Source organism: Scyliorhinus torazame, chromosome 9, assembly GCF_047496885.1.
Source record: "Scyliorhinus torazame isolate Kashiwa2021f chromosome 9, sScyTor2.1, whole genome shotgun sequence".
In the NCBI taxonomy this organism is placed as follows: Eukaryota; Metazoa; Chordata; class Chondrichthyes; order Carcharhiniformes; family Scyliorhinidae; genus Scyliorhinus; species Scyliorhinus torazame.
This window is the reverse complement of record NC_092715.1, coordinates 109,979,155-110,005,877: the sequence shown is the minus strand read 5'-3', so window position 1 is coordinate 110,005,877 and position 26,723 is coordinate 109,979,155. Positions and strand designations below refer to the sequence as shown.

Below are 26,723 nucleotides of genomic sequence, written 5' to 3'. Positions count from 1 at the left end.
TAATCCTTAGGGATAGAGAACACTTTATGGATTTACTCTGATCTTTGCAAGGTTGCATTCCAGGGACAGAAAATCCAGTCCACTTTGCACACTTCTACTGTAAATCAGATTGGCATGTGGCAGAAAGATCACAAACTATGCCAACACCCAAAAAAGCTGCATCCCAGCTTTCAACAGCAGCTTCCATGATCCTTTGATTGGGGCTGATCCTCAACCTACCCCTAACATGATCATTGGGAGTACCACTTTTTTACAGAACTGCAATTCCCTTCTCTACTATTAATAGCGAGCTGAAATGGATACGTTTCTAAGTTTTGTTACTGACTGTCTGTCATACCTCTGGCTCCTCCAGTCCCACAAGAAAGCTATTACAAGGATTTTATGGGAACAGGCTGGGGCGCAGGAGCACATAGAAATCGGGTGGGATTACAGGGAGTGACACACCTGTCACCTTCTACCTGCTGTTGGTATTTTACAAGCAATGGGGAAGGTGGTGGGTGGATGGCCCTCCCTCTATCAGGCCAACTGAGGCCCTTACTAGGCCAGTTAATGTATTTTAGCAGCGGTGGGTGGGCATTTTTGCCAAGGGGGAAGACCACCAAGTATACCTGGTGACTTCCCGATGGCTCATGGAGTGTCTTCTTGATTGGGCAGCCAGTAACCAATGGGAGGCCCCCTCCCAGTGGCAAGGGTCACCCCATCAGTAGCAAACTCCCTGTCCTCACAAACAAATTGCCCTGACCTTCGCCAGGGCCTACCTGAACGGCTCCGGCAAGCGCATCCCAATTGTCAGGGTTAGGGGACCTCCTCCTTTGATTCTGCTGTCCCCTGGTTCCAATTGCACTCCCGATGGCACTGCTGGGACTGAAGAGCTGCCGGCACTCCAAATGCTTGATAGCTCTTGGGGCGGGCCAGGAATTCCGACACTCATGCAATGCAGTTAGGACTGCCAGAACCAGCCTATGTGGGTTGTCCCAGAGTTTCCAACCAATGGTCAGTTGGGGTCATCACCACCTCGTGGTGTTTTTTTAAAATAAATTCATCTTACTTTTCTGACCCTGATTGCTGTTCCCAGCAGATTGTGCCTGGTGTGGAAGCTACCACTGGTTCAACCCTAGATTAAAATAACAGGTCAAACATCAATGATGTCATGAGACCCTATCTGCAGATTCAGACTGCACCCGTCCAGCTCGAAGTGGGTGTTCTCGGCAACAGTACTTTAAAATTGCAGTTTGCCGGATGGGGGCAGGAAAGGTCTGGGGAAGTTCCTCCTTCCATTTTAGATGCTATTCTTGCCTAGTTTTGACCTGGCAGGAAATGTTAAATTTAGCCCCAAAGTATTTTGTTTCAAGTTAACCTTGCATAATTCTCAAAACTAAAACACCAGTCGATTAATGAAGCCAAGTAATTACCTCAGCTATGTTTTGTTGTAGTTGGAAAAGGTTAATCGTTTGCGCCCATGACAGAGAGACAGAAAAAGAGACAGGAAAACAGTGTCTTCCTCTTTCGAATTTAATTTCTTATAAATAAAAAGTAGTAAGTTGAATTCTGAAAACAGACAACTATTATTTGAGGTAGATATTTCAGGAGGAAGAATGAGAGGAGAAGGAAATCAAGTTTTGAGAGACAGGTTTCTGACCTCTTGCCACTCAGCTTTGCATAGAACAGGTGAGTGTGAAAGCTAATGAAATGGATGGATATTTGAGATTGAGGTGAACAACAGCATAATGTGTTGGGAAGAAAGAGCCGAGTATAGAGTTTAAAGAGGAAAGGATAGTGATGGGAGTGAAGAGATGGTGAGATTGGAATAGAGTAGTGGATGGTGAAGGATCGGGGACAAAGTGGGAGTGGGTGAAGGAATGGGATGGGAACCATTCAGGGCCAAGTTTTCCCAAAATTCTCTGTCCAAAATACAGCCTGCAGTCATAGGTGACTTCTTCCCTTCCACACAATGCTACCATCTTGGACTTCAAACTTCAAAGGAAAGGAAAATGGAAATATAAGAGAGAGGCAGCAATACAAAAATGCAGGGGATGGGGGCAGTTGTGAAGAAGGGGAGAGAATCAAGGTGAACAAAAGCAGGCAAGAGCAGGAGATATTCAGAAGAGAAAATCGAGAGAAATAAAACAAAAACATCCATACAGCAGAGATGTGAGAGTGACCATATTCTCTGATTTATCAAATGCAATGCTATGTATTTACATACATATGAACACACATTTATACATAGTTGTCACCACTTAAGTGTCCACCATTAAGGGCGGCATGTGGTGCAGTGGTTAGCACTGGACTGCAACACTGAGGACCTGAGTTCGAATCCCAGCCCTGGGTGACTGTCCATGTGGAGTTTGCACATTCTCCCCATGTCTGCGTGGGTTTCACCCCCACAACCCAAAAGATATGCAGGTTAGGTGGATTGGCCACACTAAATTGCCCCTGAATTGAAAAAAGAAATAATTGGGTACGCAAAATTTATTTTTTAAAAAGTGTCCACCATTAAAATGGGACTTGTATCGGCAGAGACACAATGGGCCGAATGGCCTCCTGTGCTGTAGCCATTCTACGGGTATCGTCCATTCTGGAGTATAGATTGGATGGCAGGAGCAGGAATGAGGAGAGTGCCTTCTGCTGGCCACACGTGATCTTCAGCTTATTACATATGTATGCACAAGGAAGACAGCGAATCTTGTGACAGGACGGGCAGGAAATGGCCAACCCAGTTACCTCATTGGGTTGAATATCCTGGCGCCATGTTTATTGGGCAGTCGGACAGCCATTCACTCACTGCAAGCCAGGAGCATCAATCTGGCTGTCGTTCCAGAGACGGAATCTTACCGCAGATAACAGAATGTCACAGAGCAGACGTGTGGCCCCATGGTTCAGCGAAGCTTCCATGCAGGTCCTCCAGGCCATCCAGGAAAGGTAGAAGGTGCTGCTCCCAGGGGTGTCAGCAGGAGGCCTTCCCCATCTGATCATAGCAGCTTGGACAGAGGTCACAGCGGAGGTTAGTGTCCATAGAACCCAAAAGTGAACAGCCCAGCAGTATCAAAATGGGATGCATGATCTGCCATGTTCCGCCAAGATAGTTTTACCAAGCATTCACCGTAAAATGACACTCATAAGGACATTAGGCAGTGTAAGTATGTGAGTGCATAGGGATGCCAGACACAGGTTTGGGTTTCAGGACTCAGGAATAGATGAGACATGTGCACAGAATGTGTGCCAGCATCGTGCTCTTAATGTTCTCTCAGTTGAAGGGCATCCTGTTTATTAATCTATGGTGATATGGGGCTGTCCTGGTGTGGCAGATGCTGTTAGTTCGAATAAAAGTCTGGAAGTCATCCCTGTAAAAGGGATGCCATTGTCAGATACAATGGATTCCGGTAGTCTATATATACGAAACACTCAGCGTAAGGTGTCCACCGTGGCCGCTGAGGTACAGACAGGCGTGTATAGACAGCCACTTGGAGTGGGCATCTACTAAAACTAAAAACATCCTGCCCAAGAAAAGGCCCATGTAGTCAACATGGCCTCTGACCGATGGGTGACCTGGTCAATCCCAACAGTGGAGAATGGCCGACGGAGGTAGGTACTGTTGAGTCTGACAGGGGTGACATTGCTGCACCATTTCTTTGATGGTTTTATCAATGCCTGGCCACCATTCATAGCTGCGAGCCAGCATCTTCATTTTAATTTGCCCTGGGTGGGCACTACACAGCTCCTGTAAGAGAGATCCCCTGGCTGGTGGTGGAACAACGAAGCATGAGCCCTACCTTGCGGATCACACCATCCTTGCAGATCAATTCATTTTAGCAGGTTAAATAGGGTCACAACTGCTTGGATTTCACATAGTGCCACCCAGTCTGTATCATCCGCTTTGCTTTCGGCAATATGGGATCCCATTAGGTCCAGTTCCGAATGTGGCCTGCCAACACTAGCAAGGTGTCCAAGAAATTCAAAGCCAATATGATCTCCTGGGGTACTGGTGGAGGTAGTTCATTTTTTGGTCGGGGGAGTCGGTTCAATGCATCTGCATTGGCAATCTGCAAAACCCGGCCTATGCTGGAAGGTATAGCTGCAGGCCGTCAGCAGCAAAACCCAGTGCTTCACCCTTGTAAAGGTTGTTGGTGGTATTTATCATGGCAAACCTCTGGAACTCTTCATCCAATTCCAATTGAAGGTATGCCTGGCTGAGGTCTAATTTAGAGTAGGTGATACCTCCGCCAGATTGGCTTGGGGGTCTTCAATCCAGGGGATCAGGTACCTATCCACCTGGGCAGCCTGATTTATGGTTAATTTGTACTCCTCACGGATTCTTATGGAACAATCCAGCTTGAGAAAGAGAACTATAGGGGATGCCCATTCGGAGAACTAAACTGATTTATGTCCAGATCATCTAATCTCTTAAACTCAGCTTCAACCTTCTGATGAAGGGCATAGGGCACTGATCTGGCTCTAAAAGACTTAGGTGTCGAATCCGGATTGACATAAATTTGGCTTTGACACCTTTAATCCGGCCTAGTTCGCTCTAAAATATGTCCTCCTATTTTCTCAAGACATCTAGAAGGTCTGCTCCCTCACAACTGTCACTGAGGCCCCGGTGTCAACATCCATCTTCAAGAGAGATTTGGGCGTGCAGGTCCACAGATCCTTAAAAGTGGCAGCACAGGAGGAAATGGTGGTGAAGAAGGCATACGCATGCTTCCCTTCATAGGACGGGGTATCGAGTATAAAAGCTCAAAAATTATGTTACAATTATTTAGAACATTGGTTAGGCCACATTTGGAATACTGTGTCCAATTCTGGTCACTGCACTACCAGAAGGACATGGAGGGTTTGGAGAGAGTACAGTAAAGGTTTACCAGAGTGTTGCCTGATATGGAGGGTATTAGTTATGAGGAGAGATTGAATAAACTGAGATTGTTCTCCCCAGAGAGACGGAGGCTGAGGGGCGACCTGATAGAAGTGTATAAAATTATTAGGGGTATAGACAGGGTGAACAGTTGAGGCTTTTTCCCAGGGAGGAATGACAATTACAAGGGGGCACAGGTTCAAGGTAAGGGGGGAAAGGTTCAGTGAATATGTGCGGGGGAAGCTTTTTACACAGAGGGTGGTGGTGGCATGGAAAGCACTGCCAAGTGAGGTGGGTGAGGCAGATACGTTAGCGACCTTTAAAATGTATCTGGATAGGCACATGAACAGACGGGGTATAGAAGGATACAGGCGGTTGGTATAGATAGGACAGGTGATTGGCGCAGGCTTGGAGGGCCGAAGGGCCTGTTCCTGTGCTGTATTGTTTTTTGTTCTTTGTTCTTGACACCGTTGGAAATTTAAAGAAAATTCCAGTCAACTGAGTTGATTTGCTGTGTCCAGTCCCTTCTCATTAGGCTGGGCATGTGCCCTTCCATGAAAACTAAGGGTAGATGGGTCTCTTGCTGTTTGTAAGCCACTGGTGTGTTGGTGATCCCAAGAATTTTTAGGGGTTCCCCAGTGTAAGGGGAAAGCTTGACTGTGGTGCTGCCCAAAGTTAAAGGGCGCGATTCTCCACTCCCACGCCGGTTGGGAGAATCACCTGGGCCGCCAAAATTTCCGGGGACGCCGGTCCGACGCCCTCCCGCGATTCTCCCAAGCGGCGGGAATGGCCCGGTTGAGTTTTGCGGGCCGCAGGCCGGAGAATCGCCGGAGACACCCAAAATGGCGATTCTCCGGCACCCCCGCTATTCTGAGGCCCGGATGGGCCGAGCGGCCAGGCCACACCTGGTCGCTGCAGTCGTGAGCGGTGCGTGAACGCTGGGGGGGCAGCCTGTGGGGGGACGAGGGGGGATCCTGCACCGGGGAGTACCTCAAATGTGGGGTGGCCCGCGATCGGTGCCCACCGATCGTCGGGCCGTCCTCTCTGAAGGAGGACCTCCTTCCTTCCGCGGCCCCGCAAGATCCGTCTGCCATCTTCTTGCGGGGCGGACTTAGAGAGGACGGCAACCACGCATGCGCGGGTTGGCGCCGGCCAACCCGCGCATGCGCGGATGATGTCCGTTATGCGTCGATGATGTCGTAGATGACGCGGCCCCGATACTGGCCCATTGTCAGGGCCTGAATCGGTCGGGACCGGGGCCGTTCCGCGCCGTCGTGAACCTCGACAGTGTTCACGATGGCGCGGCCATTTCAGCGCGGGAGTGGAGAATCCCACCCAACATTTGAGGTCCATCACAAGTATACTTGAAGGTCTGCTCCCTCACAACTGTCACTGAGGCCCCGGTGTCAACTTCCATCTTCAAAGATTTACCATTCACACTTAAGATAATTTCAATTGGGGCCGTCTTGTTTAATTGGACTGCGTTCAAAAGGTACTTTCCAATTTCCTCCTCAGAGCTCCCTCCACTATGTTCAATGCCACTGTGGACTGTCGCTGTTGTTTTTTTTGCAATGGTACGTTCTCTCTTACGCGGAAACGTGCATGAATATGGCCTCTGCGATTCCAATGAAAACACACAAATTTATGACAATGTCAAGTCTCTTAGGGATAGTCCTCCACACAATGATAGAAGTCCACCTCTGTCTTAGGTTGATGTTCTGTTCTTTTGCTGGTTCTTTCACTCCAGTCCAGTCCCAAAGACCATGTCTGGTTCTCTGCTGTGCCTGTTGATACTGCCACACACCTCGTGACCATACCGCCCCGTACTTGATTGACTTTCCCTTCAGCACCACTTTGAAGCTCATTGGAACCTTTTTCAGTGAACTTCGTCACCTGAGCTATCTCTATCAATTTTTCCAACATCATGATAGTTTCAGCCAGGAGTTTGTTTTGCATGTTAAGATTATGGATTCCACATACCAACTCGTCACGCAGCATATCACTAAGCGAGGTCCCGTACTCACGAGCTGAAAAAACCTGGCTGGGAACATTGAGAAGGACTCTTCAGGTTCCCTAACTGCGGAGTTCAATTTATAACATTGGAGGAAAATCGAGGGCCTTGGGTTAAAATGTTCTTTGACCAACTTGACTATCCGATCAAAGGTCTTTGATTTGGGTGCCTCCGGGGCCATGAGGTTCCATATTGAATTATAAGTTTGGGCCCACAAACTGTCAGAAGTATTGCCTTCTGCTTGTCTTACCCTGTGATCTCATTCATGGTGAAGAAATAGCAGAGACGTTCAATGTACTGGCTCCAATGGGGGCTGGTTTAGCTCACTTGGCTAGACAGCTGGTTTGTGATGCAGAGTAAGGCCAGCAGTGCGGGTTCAATTCTTGTAATGGCTGAGATTATTCATGAAGGCCCCACCTTCTCAACCTTTCCCCTCACCTGAGGTGTGGTGATCCTCAGGTTCAATCACCACCAGTCATCTCTCCCTGTCAAAGGGGAAAGCAGCCTATAATAATCTGGGACTATGGCGACTTTACCAACTCCAATCTTCAGCTCCTTGATCAAAAGGATACAGTTTACCGATAATAGGCATTTACACTCAAGTTTTGATAGTTCCCGACTTTCGTTGGTCCTTCTTTCTTTTTCCAATTACTGCTTCCTTTCCCTCTCGAGGCACAAATTACTGCAGGATGTGATTAAAGCTTTTACCTTGTCGCCAATGTGGTGGCTTAAGAAACAGATTGATGATTTTGGTAGTATGGCCCCTTTAACGGGGGTGGGCTTTGCAAACCACATGACTGGCTGCTTCTGGTAGTTACAAAGGGGTTTATTAATGAAAGACAAAGACTGGTATCAATACAGGCACAGAATACAATATGATGGGTCTTATCTCTTTGGCTCCGGGGTCCACACTGCTCAAGCCCTGCTCCTAGGGCCCTGCGTTAACTTGCTATTGGCCTGGGTTTGCACGCTCCCATGTGATTGGCCCCGAGCCAGTCACGTGGTCCGCAAAGCCTATCCCCATTAAAGGGGCCACACTACCACAATCCTCAATCTGTTTCTCCGAGTTTTCCGTATCTGCTTTCAAAGTCTGGATTCGCTTGTCCATACTGCGCATCTCCAATTTCAAGTTCTTCAGATCAGAGTTCAAACATTTTGGATGTTAATTCTGCATTCAAACAATTGTTCTGATTCAGTGGCAATTCCTTCTCCTTTGTGGGAGCACCTATATTCTCTTACTATTCTATGTTCTTGATATTTATTTCAACCATTTCATTTTTTAACAACTTAGTGGTCCCCAATAGGTTTGAGGCATCCAGTGCTTGCCCTTCCAGCTCCTTGATTTTTCCAAACTTACTTCTCTTTTCTTTCTCCACCTGCAGCAGAGTTTCATCCTTGTCCTTCATTTCAGTTTCACTGTTATTCAGGTCTGTCTCCAGTGAAGACTAAATGTGTTCCAGTTCTGTAATTGTGCTGCCTGCCTGTGGCTTTATTATCTACTTTCCACTATAATGCTCCACAGCTTTCCCTTCCCTCATAGTCAGCTAGCTTAGCACTGCCACCTGCTGTTGTAGTTCAGGATTTTCTGTCAGCATTTTCAAAAATATTTATCTTGAAGATTTCTGGCTGCTACTCTGACTGTTTGCCATCACCATGCAATTTGCTTTTGCAATAATTCCAGGAGACGCGGAGTGAAAGGTCTAACTTCTTTCTTTTAAACTGAAAATAAAGCTGCAACTACAGCACACAAAACAAACATTCCGGCTCAGGACAATCGGGAACTAATGGTCCAGGTCTGGGGGAAGCTGCATTCAAAGATCCCGATAAGGAGCCCCAGCTGGGCAGGCCTTCGCCCACTCTCCACGGGAACTCACATTCTACAAAACCCACGGGGAGATCAATCAGTGATCCCCCCGTGGTCCTTGTGAGTGTTGTCACATCCTTTCCCCCTTAGGTCCGAATCATATCCCTCATTCCCACAAGTAAGACCTCTTTCACTGCTTGGCCTCAAATCAGTGGCAGGTGGAGTCAGGACGGGGGGGCGTGAAGTGAACTGGAGATCTTCGCTTCCTTGTTGAGCACCCAAAGGCCACAGACAGAGGCTCGCCTTCGGTGCTAACCCCCCCCCCGGCGAAGGATCAATCTACTCAGTCTCTATTTCGGACTCCCAATCTTCATTCAGAAGGGACGACTGTAGGGTCCGCCATAGGCTGAGTGCCCTTGCCAGAGATAGTCGAAAGGGGCATCAACGGCACCATCTCTGCTGAAATTGTCTCCACTGGACTGGGTTCCCTGCTTCTCAGGTGATCCAGGTATTCTTTCACTGCCTTCCATTGGACTTTGACTTTATAAGAAACTGGACCAGTCTTTTCCAGCATGATTCCTGGGATTCATTGGGAGTCATCTCCAACACTCCGCATATAGATGGCATCTCATGTTCTGAAGTTCCTTTCGGTCTTCTGTTGTCGTAGTTCCTTTTTTGGGTCTCCTGTTTTGACTCCACCTCCCCACCGCCAAGTTGGGACAGCAGCTGAGCCTGGTGCACAGTCGTTGTCCCATTAACAGTTCCACTGGGGCAACTCCCGTCGTCGTGTGCAGCGTGATTCTATAATCAAAGAGGAACCGGGCCAATTTCATATCCAGGGAACCAGCAGGCTGGTTCTTCATTCAGGCTTTGAGTGTTTGAACTGCCCGTTCGGCCAGCCCATTAGGCAAGGGATGGTACGGCGCTGTTCGGGTGTGTTTAACACCATCAGACTTCATGAATACCTGAAATTCTCCACTGGTAAAGGGGGTACCACTATCGGGTACGAGGACCTCTGTTATGCCATGTATACAGAAACTGTACCGGAGTTTTTCTATTGTGCAAGAGAAGTCATGGAAGACATACGATGCACTTCTAACCAATTCAAGTGGGCGTCGACCATAATAAGGAACATTGATCCCAAGAACAGGCCAGCAAATTCCACGTGCACCCTTGTCCATGGTCTTCCTGGCCATTCCCATTGGTGAAAAGAGGCCAAAAGTGGGAGCTTTTGGTTCTCCTGGCAGAAGGAGCACTGCATCGCCCAATTCCTGATGTCTGTATCAAGCCTGGGCCACCAGGCATAGTTCCTTGTGAGAATTTTCGTCTTGGATACCCTAGGGTGTCCATTGTATAATTCTGTCAGGATTAGATGCCGAATTGGGTGGGGAACGACTATTCAGGTTCCCCACACGATGATGCCATCTTCTACACTCAGCTCTTGTCTGGGTTTCATGCCATCCATGGGGTGTACTCGGATTCCACCACTGAGGATCATATGGTGCAATTTTGCCAATCTGGGGTCCTTCTGGGTCTATGCTTGAATCTGTTTTGTGCATACTGGCAAGGTATCCAGGAGGTTCAAGGTCATGATCACTTCTTCCAATGTCAGCAGAGAGGCCAAACTTGTGGGCAGTGGGAGGCATCTCAGGGCATCCGCATTGGCAATGTATGTTCCTGGGCGGTGCTCCAGAGAGAGAGAGAGAGAGAGAGAGAGTATTTGTAGGCTGCTATCAGTAATGCCGAATGTTGGATCCGAGCCGAGGCAATGAGGGGAAGCCCTTTTTTCCTCTTTGAAAAGGCCCAGCAGGGATCTACGGTTTGTTGCGATTGTGAAATGTCGGCCAGAGATAAATGGGTGGAATTTCTTCACCCCAGAAATAACAGCCAATCCTTTCTTTCCGATCTGAGAATTACATTTTTTCCGCATCCACCAAGGTTCTGGATGAAATTCCCTCTGTGCCATTGTCCCATTGATAAGAAAGGACAACCACTACTCCATATGGAGAGGCATCATCTGTTAATACCAGTTTTCTCTTGAGGTCATAATGAGCCAGGATGTTTGATGATAGTAACTGTTGCTTTGTCTTTGCGAAGGCTTCACCAACACTTCTGGTGTTTTTTAATATTGTGTGCAGGGGTGACAATAAAGTGGCCAAGTTTGAGATAAATTTCACTAGTAGTTTACGAGGCCTAGGAAAGATTTTAATTCTGTTGTATTTTGCAGGGCACTGTCTCTTTGATGGCCTTACCTTTACAGTCCATGGGGTGTAGGCCTTTTCTATCAACTTGGTAACCTAGGTAGATCACTTTGCCTGCCTGAAACACACATTTTTCTCGTTTGAGATGGACACCTGGATCAGATAATCATCTCAAAACTGCCCCCAGGTTTGCCATGTGCTCTTTTTCCATGGTTCCTGTGATCAGCATATCGTCTAAGTATACTGCCTTTGGGTAGCCCTTGGAGAATGTTTTCCATCACGTGGTGAAAAATGGCGCATGCCAACGAGGCTCCAAAGTGCAGGTTCATATCAACCTTTGTGGGTGTTAATTGTCACGTACTTCCTGCATGCCTTATCTAGTTCTAGCTGGAGGTAGGCATGGCTCATATCTAGTTTGAAGGTTTGACCTCCTGCCAGTTTGGTATATTGATCTTCTATGTGTGGCATGGGGTACTGTTCTAAATGTGAGGCTTTGTTCACCGTTAGTTTACAGTCCCTGCAAAGGCAGACTGTCATGTCGGGCTTGATGACGGGGTCTACTGGTGCAGCTCAGTCTCCAAACTGCACTGGTCATATTATACCGAGGCTCTCTAACCGCTCGAGTTTGGTCCCTACTTTGGCAAGTATATGGGACTGATCGTGCCCTAAAATATTTGGACGTTTGGGTCCACATAAATTTTTGCCCATGCTCCCTATATTCTACCAAGCCATTCTTGGAATACCTCCAGGTGTTTGCCAATGAACTCATACAGTCCACCAGTTCCTAGTTTAAAAACTTGTAGCTAATGCAGATGGATCTTCTGGAACAATTCTCTGCCCAAGAGGCGGGTGAGGTCCTGGTCCTCGTGCAACCAAGAGGCAGAGTTGGGCCGTCTGCTGTCCATAGGTAACCGGGGTCATAGTGGTACCCATAATCTTCAAAAATTCCCCTTTACATGTGGTGAATCTAGCCCTGATGTCTCGTAGGCCTAGGGGAAAGATGCCCATCCAGAGACGCCGATAGGTCTGTTCCCCGATGATGGAAATGGCAGCTCTATATCTACCTCTATTTCTGGGGAATGGCCACTAATCAAGAGTGATATCTTCAGTGGGCAACATTAGGGGTGATGATGCACTTTAGCTGCATGGTTTCGCCCTCTGTGGGCTAATAGACTTGCAAGGGCTGGGCCACCAGTAGGATCTTCTGGTTCCTCCGATATGCATGCATTTTGAGTGGCTTGTCTGTCCCGCTGTTGCTCGGTCGCGTTTGGCAGGACCGGTAGATCCCACCGGCGGAAATAGCAGAAAATCCCATTGAAAGGCTTTGAATATCTCATCAAAGTTGGTTAAAGGATCATCAGTATCTTGCATTAAGGATGAGTTCATCAACAGGTTCACGAAACAAGTATAAAAACATTTTAACCTGGACATCTGATTCTACTTAATTCTGATTTACATAGAAACATAGAAAATAGAAGCAGGAGGAGACCATTCAGCCCTTTGAGCTTGCTCCATTTATTATCATGGCTGATCATCAAGTTCAATACCCTTATCCCGCCTTCCTCCCATACCCCTTGATCCCTTTAGCCCCAAGGGCTATATCCAATTCCTTCTAGTAATTATGCAATGTTTTGCCCTCAACTGCTTTTTGTGGTTGCGAATCCACAGATTCATCACTCTCTGGGTGAAGTGGGCAGCAGGGTAGCACAGTGGGTAGCACTGTTGCTTCACAGCTCCAAGTTCCCAGGTTCGATTCTCGGCTTGGGTCACTGTCTGTATGGAGTCTGCACGTTCTCCCCGTGTCTGCGTGGGTTTCCTCCGGGTGCTCCGGTTTCCTCCCACAAGCCCCGAAAGACATGCTGTTAGGTGAATTGGACATTCTGAATTCTCCCTCCGTGTACCCGTACAGGCGCTGGAATGTGGCGACCCGGGGCTTTTCACAGTAACTTCATTGCAGTGTAAATGTAAGCCTACTTGTGACAATAAAGATTATTATTATTATACATTTCTCCTCACCTCAGTCCTAAAAGGTTTACCCCTTATCCTCAAACTATGACCCCCCTAGCTCTGGAGACCCCCACCATCGGGAACATTCTTTCTGAATCTACCCTGTCAAACCCTGTTAGAATTTTATAAGTTTCCATGAGATCCCCTCTCACTCTTCTAAACTCCAATGAATGTAATCCTAACCGAGTTAATCTCTTCTCATATGACAGTCCTGCCATCCCAGGAATCAGCCTGGTAAACCTTTGCTGTACTCCCTCCACAACAAGAATATCCTTCCTCAGATAAGGACACCAAAACTGCACACACCTCCAGGCGTGGCCTCACCAGTGCCCTATACAATTGCAGTAAAACATCTCAATTCCTATATTCGAATCCTCTCACTATGAAGGCAACATGCCATTTGCCTTCTTTACTGCCTGCTGTACCTACAATTGCACAAGGACACCAAGGTCTTGCTGAGTATCCACCTCTCGCAATTTACACCCATTCAAATAATAATCAGCTTTCCAATTTTTGCAACCAAAGCAGATAATCTCATATTTATCCACATTATGCTGCATCTGCCATGCAGATGCCTGTCCAAGACCCGCTGAAGCATCTCTGCATTTTCCTTTGTGTGGGCAGGGAAGGTGCCGATGGTGAAGAGGGCACTGCTACAAAGGCAGAGGGGTGGGGGGGGTTGGCTCTCCAGAACCTGATGCACTACTATTGGGCAGCGAATGTGGAGAAGGTGAGGTGTTGGTGGTGAGAGAGGCATGGGGGGAGGGTGTGGAGGGGGCGGCGGAGTGGATCATGTTGGAGGAAGAGTCCTATAAGGGCTCAGCTTTGAGGGTTTTGGTGACGGCCTCTTTGCTGTTAGCCCCGAGGAAGTATACAGGGAGTCCGGTAGTGGAGTTGGAAATTAAGATTTGGAATCAGCTGAGGAGGCATGTGAAATTGGACCTGATGTCGCTGTTGACACAACTGTGTGCGAACCACAGGTTTAAGCTGAGGGGATGGATCGGATGTACAGGCGGTGGAGTGAGAAGGGGTTGGAGCAGGTCAGGGATATGGGGCGTCATTCTCCGACCCCCCAGAGGGTCGGAGAATGGCCGTTGGCCGCCGTGAATCCCACCCCCGCCGGTTGCCGAAGTCTCCGAAGGGAGAAAGGTCGGTGGGGCGTTAATGGAGCCGCTGCCATCGGAGAATGGCACGGGTCTGCGCAAGGCAGCCGATTTTCGGCCTGCCGATATTCTCCCTTCCGGATGGGCCGAAGTCCCGTCGACGTGATGACCGTTCACGTCGATGTAAATCAAACCTCCTTTTCATCGGCGTGACCCTGTGCTGACCAGCGTGGAGGTGAGTGACGGCCTGGGGGGTTGGCTCTGGGCAGGCGATGGCGTGGCCGCAGTCTGAATGTGTGAGGAGAGGTGTGTCTCGGGTTGTGTGTGTGTGTGTGCGGCGGGGGGCTGGTTAGAGTGGGCTGGGCTCCGGGGGAGTGCCGGGAGGGGGGTCCGTGCCGGGGAGGGGGATGGGGGGTCCGTGCCGGGGAGGAGGTTGGGGGGGTCCGTGCCGGGGAGGAGGTTGGGGGGGTCCGTGCCGGGGAGGAGGTTGGGGGGGGGTCTGTGCCGGGGAGGGGGTTGGGGGGGTCCGTGCCGGGGAGGAGGTTGGTGGGGTCCGTGCCGGGGAGGAGGTTGGGGGGGTCTGTGCCGGGGAGGAGGTTGGGGGGGTCCGTGCTGGGGAGGGGGATGGGGGGTCCGTGCCGGGGAGGGGGTTGGGGGGGGGGGTCCGTGCCGGGGAGGAGGTTTGGGGGGGGTCCGTGCCAGGGAGGGGGATGCGAGGGCAAGTGAGTTGGTCCACCTGGCCAGGTGCCAGCCTCCAACAGTTGGACCCATGCGGTCCATGCCACCTGGCTGGGGGGAGGAGGGGATATGGGCAATGATGACATGTCATCGTTCCCCTCCCACCCACCAGGCCGTCATGTTTTCCGATCATCCAGCGATGTTGGCCGCCGTGGCGGCAGCCGCTAATGTCTATGTTGCCCTGGATGAGGAGGAGGAGGAGGAGGAGGAGGAGCGTGCCAGAGAGGCGGCGCAGGCTGCCGCAGAGGGACAGGCGGCAGCCGCCCAGGCTGGAGGGACACCTGACCGACAGGACGAGGAGGGGGAGGAGGACATCGCGGCCCCACGGCAACGGAGGCACCCGAGGGTTCCCCGTGTGTACCGGCCCCGGCAGTCATACCAGGACCTCACGGACCGGGAATGCAGGAGGAGACTCCGGATGAGGCGGGAAACCGTGGCACACATCTGCCACCTGCTGGCACACCTGTCACCGCGTGGCACTGGCGGGGGACACCCTCTCCCCGTGTCCGTCAAGGTTACGGTGGCCCTGAACTTTTATGCAACGGGGTCATTCCAGGCACCGAGTGGGGACCTGTCCGGCATATCGCAGACATCGGTGCATCGGTGCATCCGGGCAGTGACAGATGCCCTATATGCCATGGCGCACCGCTACATGTGGACCGGGCCAGCCAAGATGCCCGGGCCGTGGGCTTCTCTGCCGTGGCCGGGTTCCCCATGGTCCAGGGCGCGATCGATGGGATGCACGTCGCCGTGCGGCCACCTGCAGATAACAGGGCCGTGTTCACCAATAGGAAGGGGACCTATTCGATGAACATACAGGTGGTCTGCGACCACCGCATGCTGATCCTGCATGTCTGCGCCCGTTACCCAGGCAGTGTACACGACTCATACGTGTTGTCGCGGTCATCCATCCCCGGCATGTACGAGGGACGCCATCCCCGGCTGAGGGGCTGGTTGCTGGGCGACAGGGGCTACCCATTGCGATCATGGCTGATGACGCCTATACGGAGGCCACGCAATGAGGCGGAGAACCGCTACAATGATGCCCATGTAGCGACAAGGGGAGTGATAGAGAGGTGCTTTGGCGTGCTGAAGATGCGTTTCAGGTGCCTGGACCTCTCTGGGGGCGCCCTCCAGTATCGGTCAGATGGGGTGGGCCGCATCATTGTGGTGTGCTGCGTCCTGCACAACATAGCCCAGCAGAGGGGCGATGTGCCGCAGGCAGAGGAGGGCGGAGTGGAGGAGCAGCAGGAAGAGGCCCAGTCCTCCCCAGATGAGGGGAATGGGGGTAATGGTCAGGGCAGACGGGCTAGACACGGGCGGGTGGCTGTCCACCGTTACCGGCTGGCCCAGCGGGCACGGGACAGACTGATAGACGCCCGCTTCACTGACTAGATGGGCGTGGGAATCGGGTAGTATGGCCACAGACAGCACACCATGGCAACAGCCGACCACCCACACCCCCCACCCATCCACCCACCCAGCACCCTCACCCCCCTCCCCAACCCCACCCACCCCACCCGCATGCACACCACCACACCCCCCATTGCTGATCCACCTGCGGCACAACGGGCCGGGCTCACACAGTTGCGGGTGGACGCGTGTCTATTGCAGGCCATGGAAGATGATGACAACCCGCCCTGCAGTGAGCTCCTGGCTCCACATCGTTGGACTATGTCTGACCCATGTCCACAGTACCACCATCCACCCGGACCATCCCTGCATGCGGCTGTGACACTGCAGCGCACGGTCCCGTCCTCTGCCCGGGGGGATGTTGATGGCGGCCCAGGGGGAACGGGGCAGACTCACCTGGGGCTGAGGTAAGACCACCCCTCACACACACACTTGCGCTCAACGTACATGACACCCCCGCACGCTTTGGACAGAGCACAAAGGCAGCTTCTGTAGGTGTAACATTGACTTTAATAACCAAACGAGTTCAAGCACGTGCCCTAGCCCCTAAAACTCATCTGTGCCCTGCACCCGTGCCAACTTACTCAGTACCTAATTGTTTGGCCTTACGGGCCCTTTGACTACGTCTACGTGGTTTCCCAGACGGTACAGCAGAACTGGAGGTGGACTCCTGTGATTCCTGCCCTCTGACACTGGATCCCTTTGGCGGCCGTTTCCTGGGGCGCCCTGGCCTAGGTGGGCCAGGCTGTGGCCCGGGCGACTGGGATGGCGAGCTGCCAGCCGGTCCTGCCTGTTGCCCACCCGATGCACCTGGGACGGAAGGTGGGGGGGGGGGGGAGTCCGAGGTGTCGCGGTGTTCCGGGACCTCCCCTACAGGGGGAGCCGGGACGGACCACACCACCTCCTACTCCCTCGGGGTGCCCGATGGCCCCCAGGCCTCTACATGGGTGGGGGATGCGAACGGACTGGCCATCCGATGCCCCCCCCGACATCTGGCGCTGCCAGTCCTGGAGGCCCGTGCTGGTATCGACAGGGGTCTGCAGGTTTGCAGCCACGGAGCCCAGGGTGTTGGCAAACCCTGTCTGTGACAGTGCGACGCCGGCTCGCACATGGCCACTGGCGCCGATGCCCTCAGCGATGGCCTGCAGCGACTGGGCCATGGCCTGCTGAGACTGGGCTATGGCCTGCTGAGACTGGGCTATGGTGTTGAGCGCCTCTGCCATCTGGCGCTGGCACTGGCTCATGGCCTCCTGTGAGAGGGCAGCCATGTCCTGGGCCACAGACGCCACCTGCACGGAAAGCCCCAGGCCTCGCAAACCGTTCCCCATGTCTGACACCGTCGCACCCATTGCCTCCACCACGGACGCCACCCGTGCGGTGTCGGCCTGGGTGGCACGTATGACCGGCACCACTTCCAGCTCCTGGACGCGGGTGGACTCCTCCACCTGCGACTGCAGCCGCCGCAAGCCGGCCGTCACCCTCTTCGCTCGTCTCCGGGTCGGTGGTTGCATCGGATCTATGTGTGGGTGTGGTAACTCCAGGAACCCGGGATCCATCTGGGCGGCAGATGTTCGCTTGGGCTGGGCTGCCCTCCGACCGCCCGGGCCCTCTGCTGCTCCCACCTCCACCTGCTGTACCGGGACGGCTGTGTTGTGCGCACCAGTGAGTGTACCAGACGCCTCATCACTAAAGTGGCCAACCGAGGTGAGTGTTTCTGCGATGGTGGAGGGTGTTGGTGATAGCAGTGGCGTTGTGTCGTGCTCTTCGTCCCACTCTGAGTCCATGGCACTTTGGGGTGGGGGTTCGTCTCCACCCATCCACTCTGAGTCACTGTCCGGTATTTCGTCTTCCTGGGTAGTGCTGTCCCGGGTAGGGGTGTCCTGGGCAGTGCTGTCCTGGGTAGTGGTGTCCTGGCTCGGATGTGACGGGGGCCTGTGGCTGCCCCCCTCGTCGCTGGGTGGTCGCTCCCGCACGTGACGGGGGTGTCGTCTCCCTGTTGTTCCAGCTCTCTCCGTCTCCCGTGGTGTGCGAGGGGCATCCTGCGGGCGTCGCATGCTGGAGGGTCCGGGTCTCTCTGTCTCCCCTGGCCTCCGAGGGGCATCTTGCGGGCGTCGCATGCTGGAGGGTCCGGGTCTCTCTGTCTCCCGTGGCCTCCGAGGGGCATCCTGCGGGCATCGCATGCTGGAGGATCCGGGTCTCTCTGTCTCCCGTGGTCTCCGAGGGGCATCCTGCGGGCGGTCTGCATCTGCGGGGATGGGTGCCTGGACATTTGGTCCTGCGATACACAATGAAGCATGCATGGTTAGACACGCAGGCAGTGATCAGGTGATATGGGGGAGGGGGATATAGGGGAGGGGGGATATGGGGACGTGCTGTCGGTGGCTCACTTGCTAGTACGCCCCCGACCTCTGCATCAGCAACCTCCCGGTCGTCAGGTCCGCCAGCCAGTTCCAGGGGCCTTTCCTCGTGTTCGGTCAGTGGCCTCTCATCAGCGGTGCCTCCTCCAGTCCTCACATGCTCCCTATTGTTGTGTGCGCGCTTCTCCTGTGGGGGGGTGTGTGGGCGGTGGTGGCAGGGGTAAAAGGCAACACTGTTAGGCAGGTATATGAATGCACGCCATCGGTTGCGCGTGCATTGCAGAGGTTAAGGTTAGGGCTGGATTCACTTGGGGATATGGGGGATATGGGGGAGGGGGGATATGGGGGGGGGGTATGGGTGATATGGGGGAGCGGGGATATGGGTGATATGGGGAGGGGGGATATGGGGGAGGGGGGATATGGGGAGGGGGATATGGGGGAGGGGGGATATGGGGGAGGGGGGATATGGGGGATATGGGGTGGGGGGGATATGGGGAGGGGGATATGGGGGAGGGGGGATATGGGGGAGGGGGGATATGGTGGAGGGGGGATATGGGGAGGGGGGATATGGGGGAGGGGGGGCTATGGGGGAGGGGGGATATGGTGGAGGGGGGATATGGGGAGGGGGGATATGGGGGAGGGGGGATATGGGGGATATGGGGGAGGGGGGATATGGGGGAGGGGGGGATATGGGGAGGGGGGATATGGAGGAGGCTCACCCTGCCTGCTCTGACGAGGTCGTTCTCCTTCTTGTGGCACTGGGTGCCTGTCCGTGGTGTCAGGGCCGCAGCGGTGACGGCCTCTGCCACTTCCCTCCACAGACGCCGGCTGTGGCGTGGGGCAACTCTGCGGCCGTGCCCGGGATACAGGGCGTCCCTCCTCTACTCCACTGCGTCCAGGAGCGCCTCCACATCCCGTGACTCGAACCTCGGGGCTGAGCGGCGGCCACCCATCCAGTCGGGTGTTCCGGTCGGGTGTTCCGGTCGGGTGGGGGGGAGCAGCGCGGCCTTATGAGCCGTCACGCCGTGCGGCGTGTATGACGCTGCACGGCGTGAACCACGTGCACAAGCGCGGATCCCGTTACATCGCTGCTAGCCCATTTCGGGCCGGAGACTTTCGACCCATTTTTCCGACGTGACGCAAGTCGGATTTGCGCCGTTTTTTGCGCCGATAACGGAGAATTTCGCCCATGTTCTTGGAGGGGAAATTCACTGGATAAGCTGCAGGAGAGGTTCGCGTTACAGAGGGGGAGTGAATTTAGGTACTGGCAGGTGCGGGACTTTGCGCAAAAGGAGCTGCCGATGTTCTCCCAACCACCAGAGTACACGCTGCTGGAGAAGTTACTGCTCACAGGTGAGATGCGTGGGGGAGGGGAGGGGGGGCAGGATCAGGGACAGATACAGGTGATTGGGAGAGCAGGGTAAGGCGGATTAAGTGGAAGTGGGAGGGTGAGTTGGGGAGGGAGATAGGATGGGGTCTCTGGTGTGAGGTAATGCGGCGAGTGAACTCAACTTCCTCCTGTGCACTTTGAACTGAATCAAGACTTGGGCTCGGATGAGGAGGTTCTTCCCAGGGGAAACGGATGGATGTCAGAAGTCTGGGCGGGGATCGGCGAATCATTATATGTTTTGGGTATGGAAGAAGCTGGAGAGCTTCTGGGAGGCGCTGTACGGAACCTTATCGAGGTTAGTGGAGGTCAAGGTGAAGTCGGACCCCATGGTGTTTTGGAGGTGCTGGAACAGCTGGAGGGAAAGGGGCAATGCCGTGGCCTTCACCTCTCTGATTGCCCGGTGACGGATTCTTTTCAATTGGAGTGGAATACACCACTGGGGGTTACAACTTGGCTGGCAGACCTGTACGGAGTTTCTCCAGTTGAAAAAGATTAGGTTTGACTTAACGGGGTCAGAAGAGGGCTTCGAGGTATGGTGGAGGCCATTCATGATATCTGAGGAGCTGTCCGTCGCAGAGAGGATGGGGAGGGAAAGGATTAAAAGGGTAAAAATGTACAAACTACAAGGAAACGTCACCATTCCATATTGGCACCAATACAAAGCTGTATCAGCTCATTTTCACAAAAAACAAACAAACGGTATTAACCCTCGCAGGTTCCTCTACTTTTCACTGTACCTCAGTACACTTGACAATAAACAAAATCCAAATTCAAATCCGAAATGGAGGCTAAGCCTGAGAATGTGTTATTATGAACCTTGTCATAGAAATGATCTGTTCATCAGTGTGTTCCACGTATCGGGTGGGACAGTGGAACAGTGGTTAGCACAGTTGCCTCACAGCGCCAGGGACCCGGTCAATTCCTGCCTTGGGTGACTGGGTGGAATTTGTACTTTCTTCCTGTGTCTGCGTGGGTTTCCTCCGGGTGCTCCGGTTTTCTCCCACAATCCAAAGATGTGCAAGTTAGGTGGCATGGCCATGATAAATTACCCCTGTGTCCAGAGATGTACATGTTAGGTGGGGTTATTGGGATAGAGTGGGAAGTGGGCCTGGGTTCAGAAAGTCGGTGCAGGCCCTCCCACACAGTGCAATCTCACTGGAATCAAATCTTGGCATCCACATATTCAAAGTGCATCTTGACTTCTAATATATTTAACCCGTGATGGTGTGCCAGTTACAAGCAGCACTCACCACACTAGTAACAAACACATCAGCAATCTGCGAAAGCATTTCTTCAATGGCAATAGCAGGTGGCCCATTTGCAACAATGTCGCACACCAGGTCCCGCAGCATCGTCTTGCTTCAACCGGATTGCCTTCTGGACCCATAAGTCTCCCTGAGCCCAGTGTTCCAGGACGCAGTATCTTAGAAAAAGGTGTTCTTTTTTCCGGCTACAGAAAAGGAAGGAAACAGCAACAGCAGCCTCCAGGCATTTGCAGCCACCAGCAGGAGCAAACAGCAAAACACAACCTGCAGCTGTGAACTGTTCTCACAACTAACAGAGCCAATACATTATTAGCATAGCCTTCAACTGTGAAGCTAGAGGCTGCTCACAGTCTAAGGGAGTTAAAGTGATCTTCAACATATAACCAAGGATAGGGTTCTGTCCTGAAAGTGTTTGGGAGGACAGACAGCAGCTGAAGTTGCCCCTGTTATGGATCTCCTCAATATTTAAAGATGGCTTGAACGCCTCATGGACGAAAAGCCCCTCACTGCTCCCCGCCCCCCAACCCCCGGCTCAGGGGCAACTCCTGACCGGGAACACTTAGGCACCCCCAATCAAGTACAACCCACCTGAGGGTCAACCCCCCTCCCACCCCTCCTGCCTTCCCCAGCACTAGGACAGCAGCTCCGGTGCCCTTCAGCCACGTGCCAGAGACGGAAATGGCTACTCACCTCCTGACTGTCCCTCATCGCGGTAGCTTCACTCGCACCCTATAACACCGATTCTAGACATTCCAGCCGCTCCGGGATATTGTCATGCAGCAAGGTGTTGGACAGACTTTTGAAAATGCCACTCTTTGGGGGGGCCATGATGTCGCTATGCCAGCACTAGACTGGAGTGGGCACAGTAAGAAGTCTCACAACACCAGGTTAAAGTCCAACCGGTTTATTTGAAATCACAAGCTTTCGGAGGACAGCTCCTTCATCAGGTGAAGTTCAGGTGAAGTTCAGATGAAGGAGCAAAACTCCAAAAGCTTGTGATTTCAAATAAACCTGTTGGACTTTAACCTGGTGTTGTGAGACTTCTTACCCTTTGGGAAGTTAATGGTTTTCAATGCAGGCCTGAAAGATTTTTTAACTCAACTCAGAAGCATCGCAAGTTTGGTCCAGCCCTTTCAGAGATGTTAAGGGAACGGCTGGTGTGTGGAATTAATGTCACGACCACACAGAGAAAACTGTTGCCTATGCTTGATTTGAAGAGATCCATTGAAATAGAGCTGTCTCACAGAATCGTGGAGAAGGGGTTCAGGAACTCCAAGGCTCCATGGACTACACTGTCCATGTGTTGCTCGATCCCGATACTGGAATCCAGCACCTTCTCAGGGAAGTTCTCGAATGACCAGATCAGTGCCAAAACAACAACTAGCTGTGCAACTGCATCCAGACTCAACAATCGAGGGCCACCACAAACCAGCGGGACACCTTCCCAGAGGATGACGGGGAGTACCTGCCGCATTGCCACGCCTGCGGGTGTAGAACGCGCAGCAATTAAGACCACCAGAATTTGCAAAGAACAGGCCACCTACGTTAGACGATGAAGTCACCTCGAGCCAGGGCATTGCACGTGGCCCACCCTGAGGAGGAAGACATGATACAATTGAATTGAACACAGCCCCTAAAGTTGTGTCGATTCGAGTCAAATGGACGGAAATCCTGTCATTAAACCTGCAAAGGCCACATTGGCAATATATACTGCGGAACTACTGCATATTATTGGAACCATCTTGACCCCGGTGACCCACGAGCAGCAGACTGTTCAACTGCCACAAATAGTGGTGCAAGGGCTGGGACCCTGTATGTCAAGCCATGATTGGCTGCAAACATTTTGCTTTGATTGGCAGCATATTGTTCGGCTGGGAACTGGAAACCTATACGAGATCCTTGGGAAGTATCCGAGATGTTCAAGGAGGTTGGGACAAAATAAAAAGAGCTTAGGTGTACATTTATGTCGAACTGGAGGCCCAGCCCAGATACTTCAGAGCACAATCCTCCCCGATGCCTTACTTACAAATGTAAACACTGAGTTGCGGTTCCTGAAGAATTTGGGCATCATATGGCCAGTGCAATTTGTGGAGTGGGCTGCACCAATGGTTCCTGTGATGAAGCCAGATAAGTGAGTTCAGCTCTGTAGGGATTATAAACTGACCGTAAACAGAGCATCCGACATGGACCATTACCCCATGCCGCATATGGGAGATTTATACACAAAACTGACTGGGGGCTGCTCGTTCATGAAACTGGATATGAGCCACGCATATCTTCATTTGGAATTGGATACTGCATCACAGAGGTATGTGACCATAAATACCCATAGGGGCCTATTCAAATACACTCGGCTTCCATTCGGGGTCTCTTCCATTTGTGCATATTTTCAAAGGGTGATGGAAGCTTCCTCCAGGGGCTACCCAAAGTGGTAACATCCATAAGACAAAAAAACATTTTTACAGAAGCACATCTGATTTAAATTCTTTACTGAGAGCAGTTATCACTCTGACTTCACCAAATGACCTAGAGATAGTCTTTAGATGGCAGAGATATCAAAATTACACCTGCTTTGGCTGGCTGCAGCTCCAACACGAAAACAAAACTAAAACACAGACACACCCAAGCTTTTCCTCAAAGCGAAACTAAAAAGCAGAGCCAGAGCTCAGCTCCACCCACACTCTGACATCACTGCAGCCACTTGAGCAGGCAAACATTTCTTAAAGTGACATTCCCATGACAGAAGTGAAAGAATGTTTTTTGTCATTCACCTCATGTGTAGTTACCCAGTGGCATTTTGTGGACTAGCCAGCAGGGACTTCTAGTAACCAGGCATCTGATTTAGTGTAGCATCCTCTGAGGAGGATCGGTGATACCTGTTAACACGTCGATTAGCAGGGAGACTCTTCGACCAATCAGATTGAAGAATCCTCACTGTGACACTGGGCGTATTTGGGCGGACCCCCCCCCCCCCAGAGGAGGCTCGTATTCCACCAGTGGCAGGTAGAGCCACACCATGTGGGCAAACCATCAAGCAAACATTGGCAAGCATGCTTGTGATTTGGAGTGGGTTCCTTCTTACTTGGGCAGACCACATCCAATGGAGAGACCTGCTGGCTTCAAGGCTGCTGAAATAGGAAGACCCCTGCCTCCCCTTTAAGATTACCCCCTTTCTCCAGAGCTTCCCTGACTGAACCCAGCAATCCTGCCCCACCTACCTTTCCTCCAGGACTCCAGCTGCTAGGCCCCATTACAATACCCACTGCTGGATACCTGCCCACCTCTTCAGGGCAGGAAATTCCTCTTGATTGGAACTAAAGTGATTGGAAGCCCAGAATGTCTGCAGGAAAGTTGTCACCGGCTCCAATCAGATTGAGGAATCCTCACTGTGGCACTGGGCAGAACCCCCCCCCCCCCCCCCCCCCGCCAGAGGAGGATAGTATTCCACCGGTGACAGATGGGGTCAAAGACTATTAAATTCCACCCATGTGCAGAGCAAAGCAGGAAGCAAAAAAACTCAAATTATAAATTATATTTAAATCAATCTGCAAGAAGCAAAATAAAGCTTGCTACAGAAATAATGAAAAAGAAAAACAGATAAACTAAAAAGAGATTTTGGGCACAATCTACCCAAACGGAAACAGAGTTCTAAAGCGCGTGCGATTAGCCGGGTGTTTGCGGGCACTCGGAGCGCCGAAAAACACCACGCTATCGAACACCATTCGGGTAGATCATGGGGCCTCAGCGGGGAACACCGGCTGCGCCACACTGTTTTTCAGGCGTTATGTGGTAGATCTCGCCCTTTATTTTATTTTAATTGGCAATGTTAGTTTCTTTGAGGGAATGAGCTACCATTCGTTCAAAATTAGGCTGGAGAGACTGTTCATTTGGAATCATCATTTATTCAGCTGTGATTTACCTGATAGCATTAGCACTAGCTTTTCCATCTGTCTTTAGTATGAAGTAGTAATTAACCTAGGTTAATGCCATAATATTAAATTGTTCCAGATTCCTTATCAATGAGATCAGCAGCCCTTAATTTTTAATGTTATTAACATTTCTGCTATACCAGCCTTTTGTGGTGGGCACTGTAATGTATATCTGTGTAGAGCAACAGAGATAGTCAGACAGACAGACAGAGAGTTGGAGTCAATCATGCTGTCAAGAAGAAAATAAAACAAATTGTTAAGTTGAGGACTTGTGGAAATTAAGTTAGAAAAAAAGTTGCCCTTCCAACTTTTGATTACTAAACACATCATGGGAGATCAACTAACAACTGTTAAAATTTATTTGCATCTAATTACCTTCACAAAGGCGAAAGTGCTGAACAATATATAACTCAGATTAATTCCTACCCAGGATTCTGAATGCATATTCAGCTTTCACACTGGCTGGAGCTGCCTCACTAAAAGCAGAAAACATATCAAGGAAATCTTCAAAAGAAATGCTGCCATTATTCAATTTGGATGTTGAGAATATTTTACAGATCCTTCTCTTAAATGGATTTGCCTGAAATTAGAAATGTATTATATATGTAAAATATCTTGGATGCCAAACAAAAATATAGAATCAAGCAGAGAATGGTTAGAAATCAGTAAGCTGCTCAAAAAGGAAACATGAATAGAAAAATATAAAGAACAATAACAAACCACTTGAAGTATATTCAGGAGTAAGTGAAGGGTACAGAGAACATTGTTTCCTAATGACAGTGGGGAAATAGTGTTTGAGGACAGGGAAATGGTAAAATAATCACATATTTAACACTAAGAAGGACAAGAATGCTTAAACAGGCTGCAAGGGAGCAGGTGTGAAACCCTTAGAAAGCTGCTTTAACATAAACTAAAAGCATAGCTTCAACAATTTTAATACAAACTTGAGAATGGAGTAACTATGAAGTTTGCACACCCTCTGGATGATACTCTGCAAAGAACATTGAAATCAGTTAACATTCCAACAAATTAGAAAGTAGCTTAATTTTATTAAATGGTGCAAGGGATGAACCCTCCAATTACAGGACTCATTGATGTCTTGTGGTTCCCAGACATTCAAAATGATCACACTTTTAAATTCAAGTGCTGGAGCTTCATCATGTGTATTTCTCAGATCACACCCCTTGCTGTGCATGATGCATTGTTGAGTCAACACACAGACCAGAGAGTGCAGTAGTGAGTGATGTGCCACTCTGGATATTTATGTATACTGACACATGAACACATAGCTCCCATGTAATATTGAATGAATATAACAATATACTACCTTGATAGACATTTAGGAATAGTACAAGAGATCACCTCAAAGAATTCGAACTGATTAGAAAGCCAATTGGGTTCAAAATGATCAGTCTCTTTTTGATCAGTTTTCTGGACTTCTTTGAGAAGGTTCCGGATCTGGTGAGTAAGATGAGGTAACGGGTGTAATTTACCTCCAACTCACAAAGACATTGAGGGAGATTCTCCGTAGGCTGGCGCCGAAATCGGGAAACGCGATTGGGCAGAGAATAGATTCCAACACCAAAATCTAGTTTGACGCCAAATCGTGATTCCCCATCATGTCAACAGTGGCATCAATGCGGTCTGGAACGC

General features: G+C 51.0%; 1 protein-coding gene across 1 annotated transcript in view; it reads right to left on the bottom strand.

Annotated features, from left to right (window-relative positions):
- LOC140430017 (calcium and integrin-binding protein 1-like) overlaps positions 1–26,723 on the bottom strand; it is a 116,583-nt gene that overhangs the window by 14,123 nt on the left and 75,737 nt on the right. Inside the window, exon 4 of the mRNA XM_072517580.1 lies at positions 25,497–25,650. Coding sequence (XP_072373681.1) covers positions 25,497–25,650 — 154 coding nt within the window. The remainder of the gene's footprint in view (positions 1–25,496; positions 25,651–26,723) is intronic.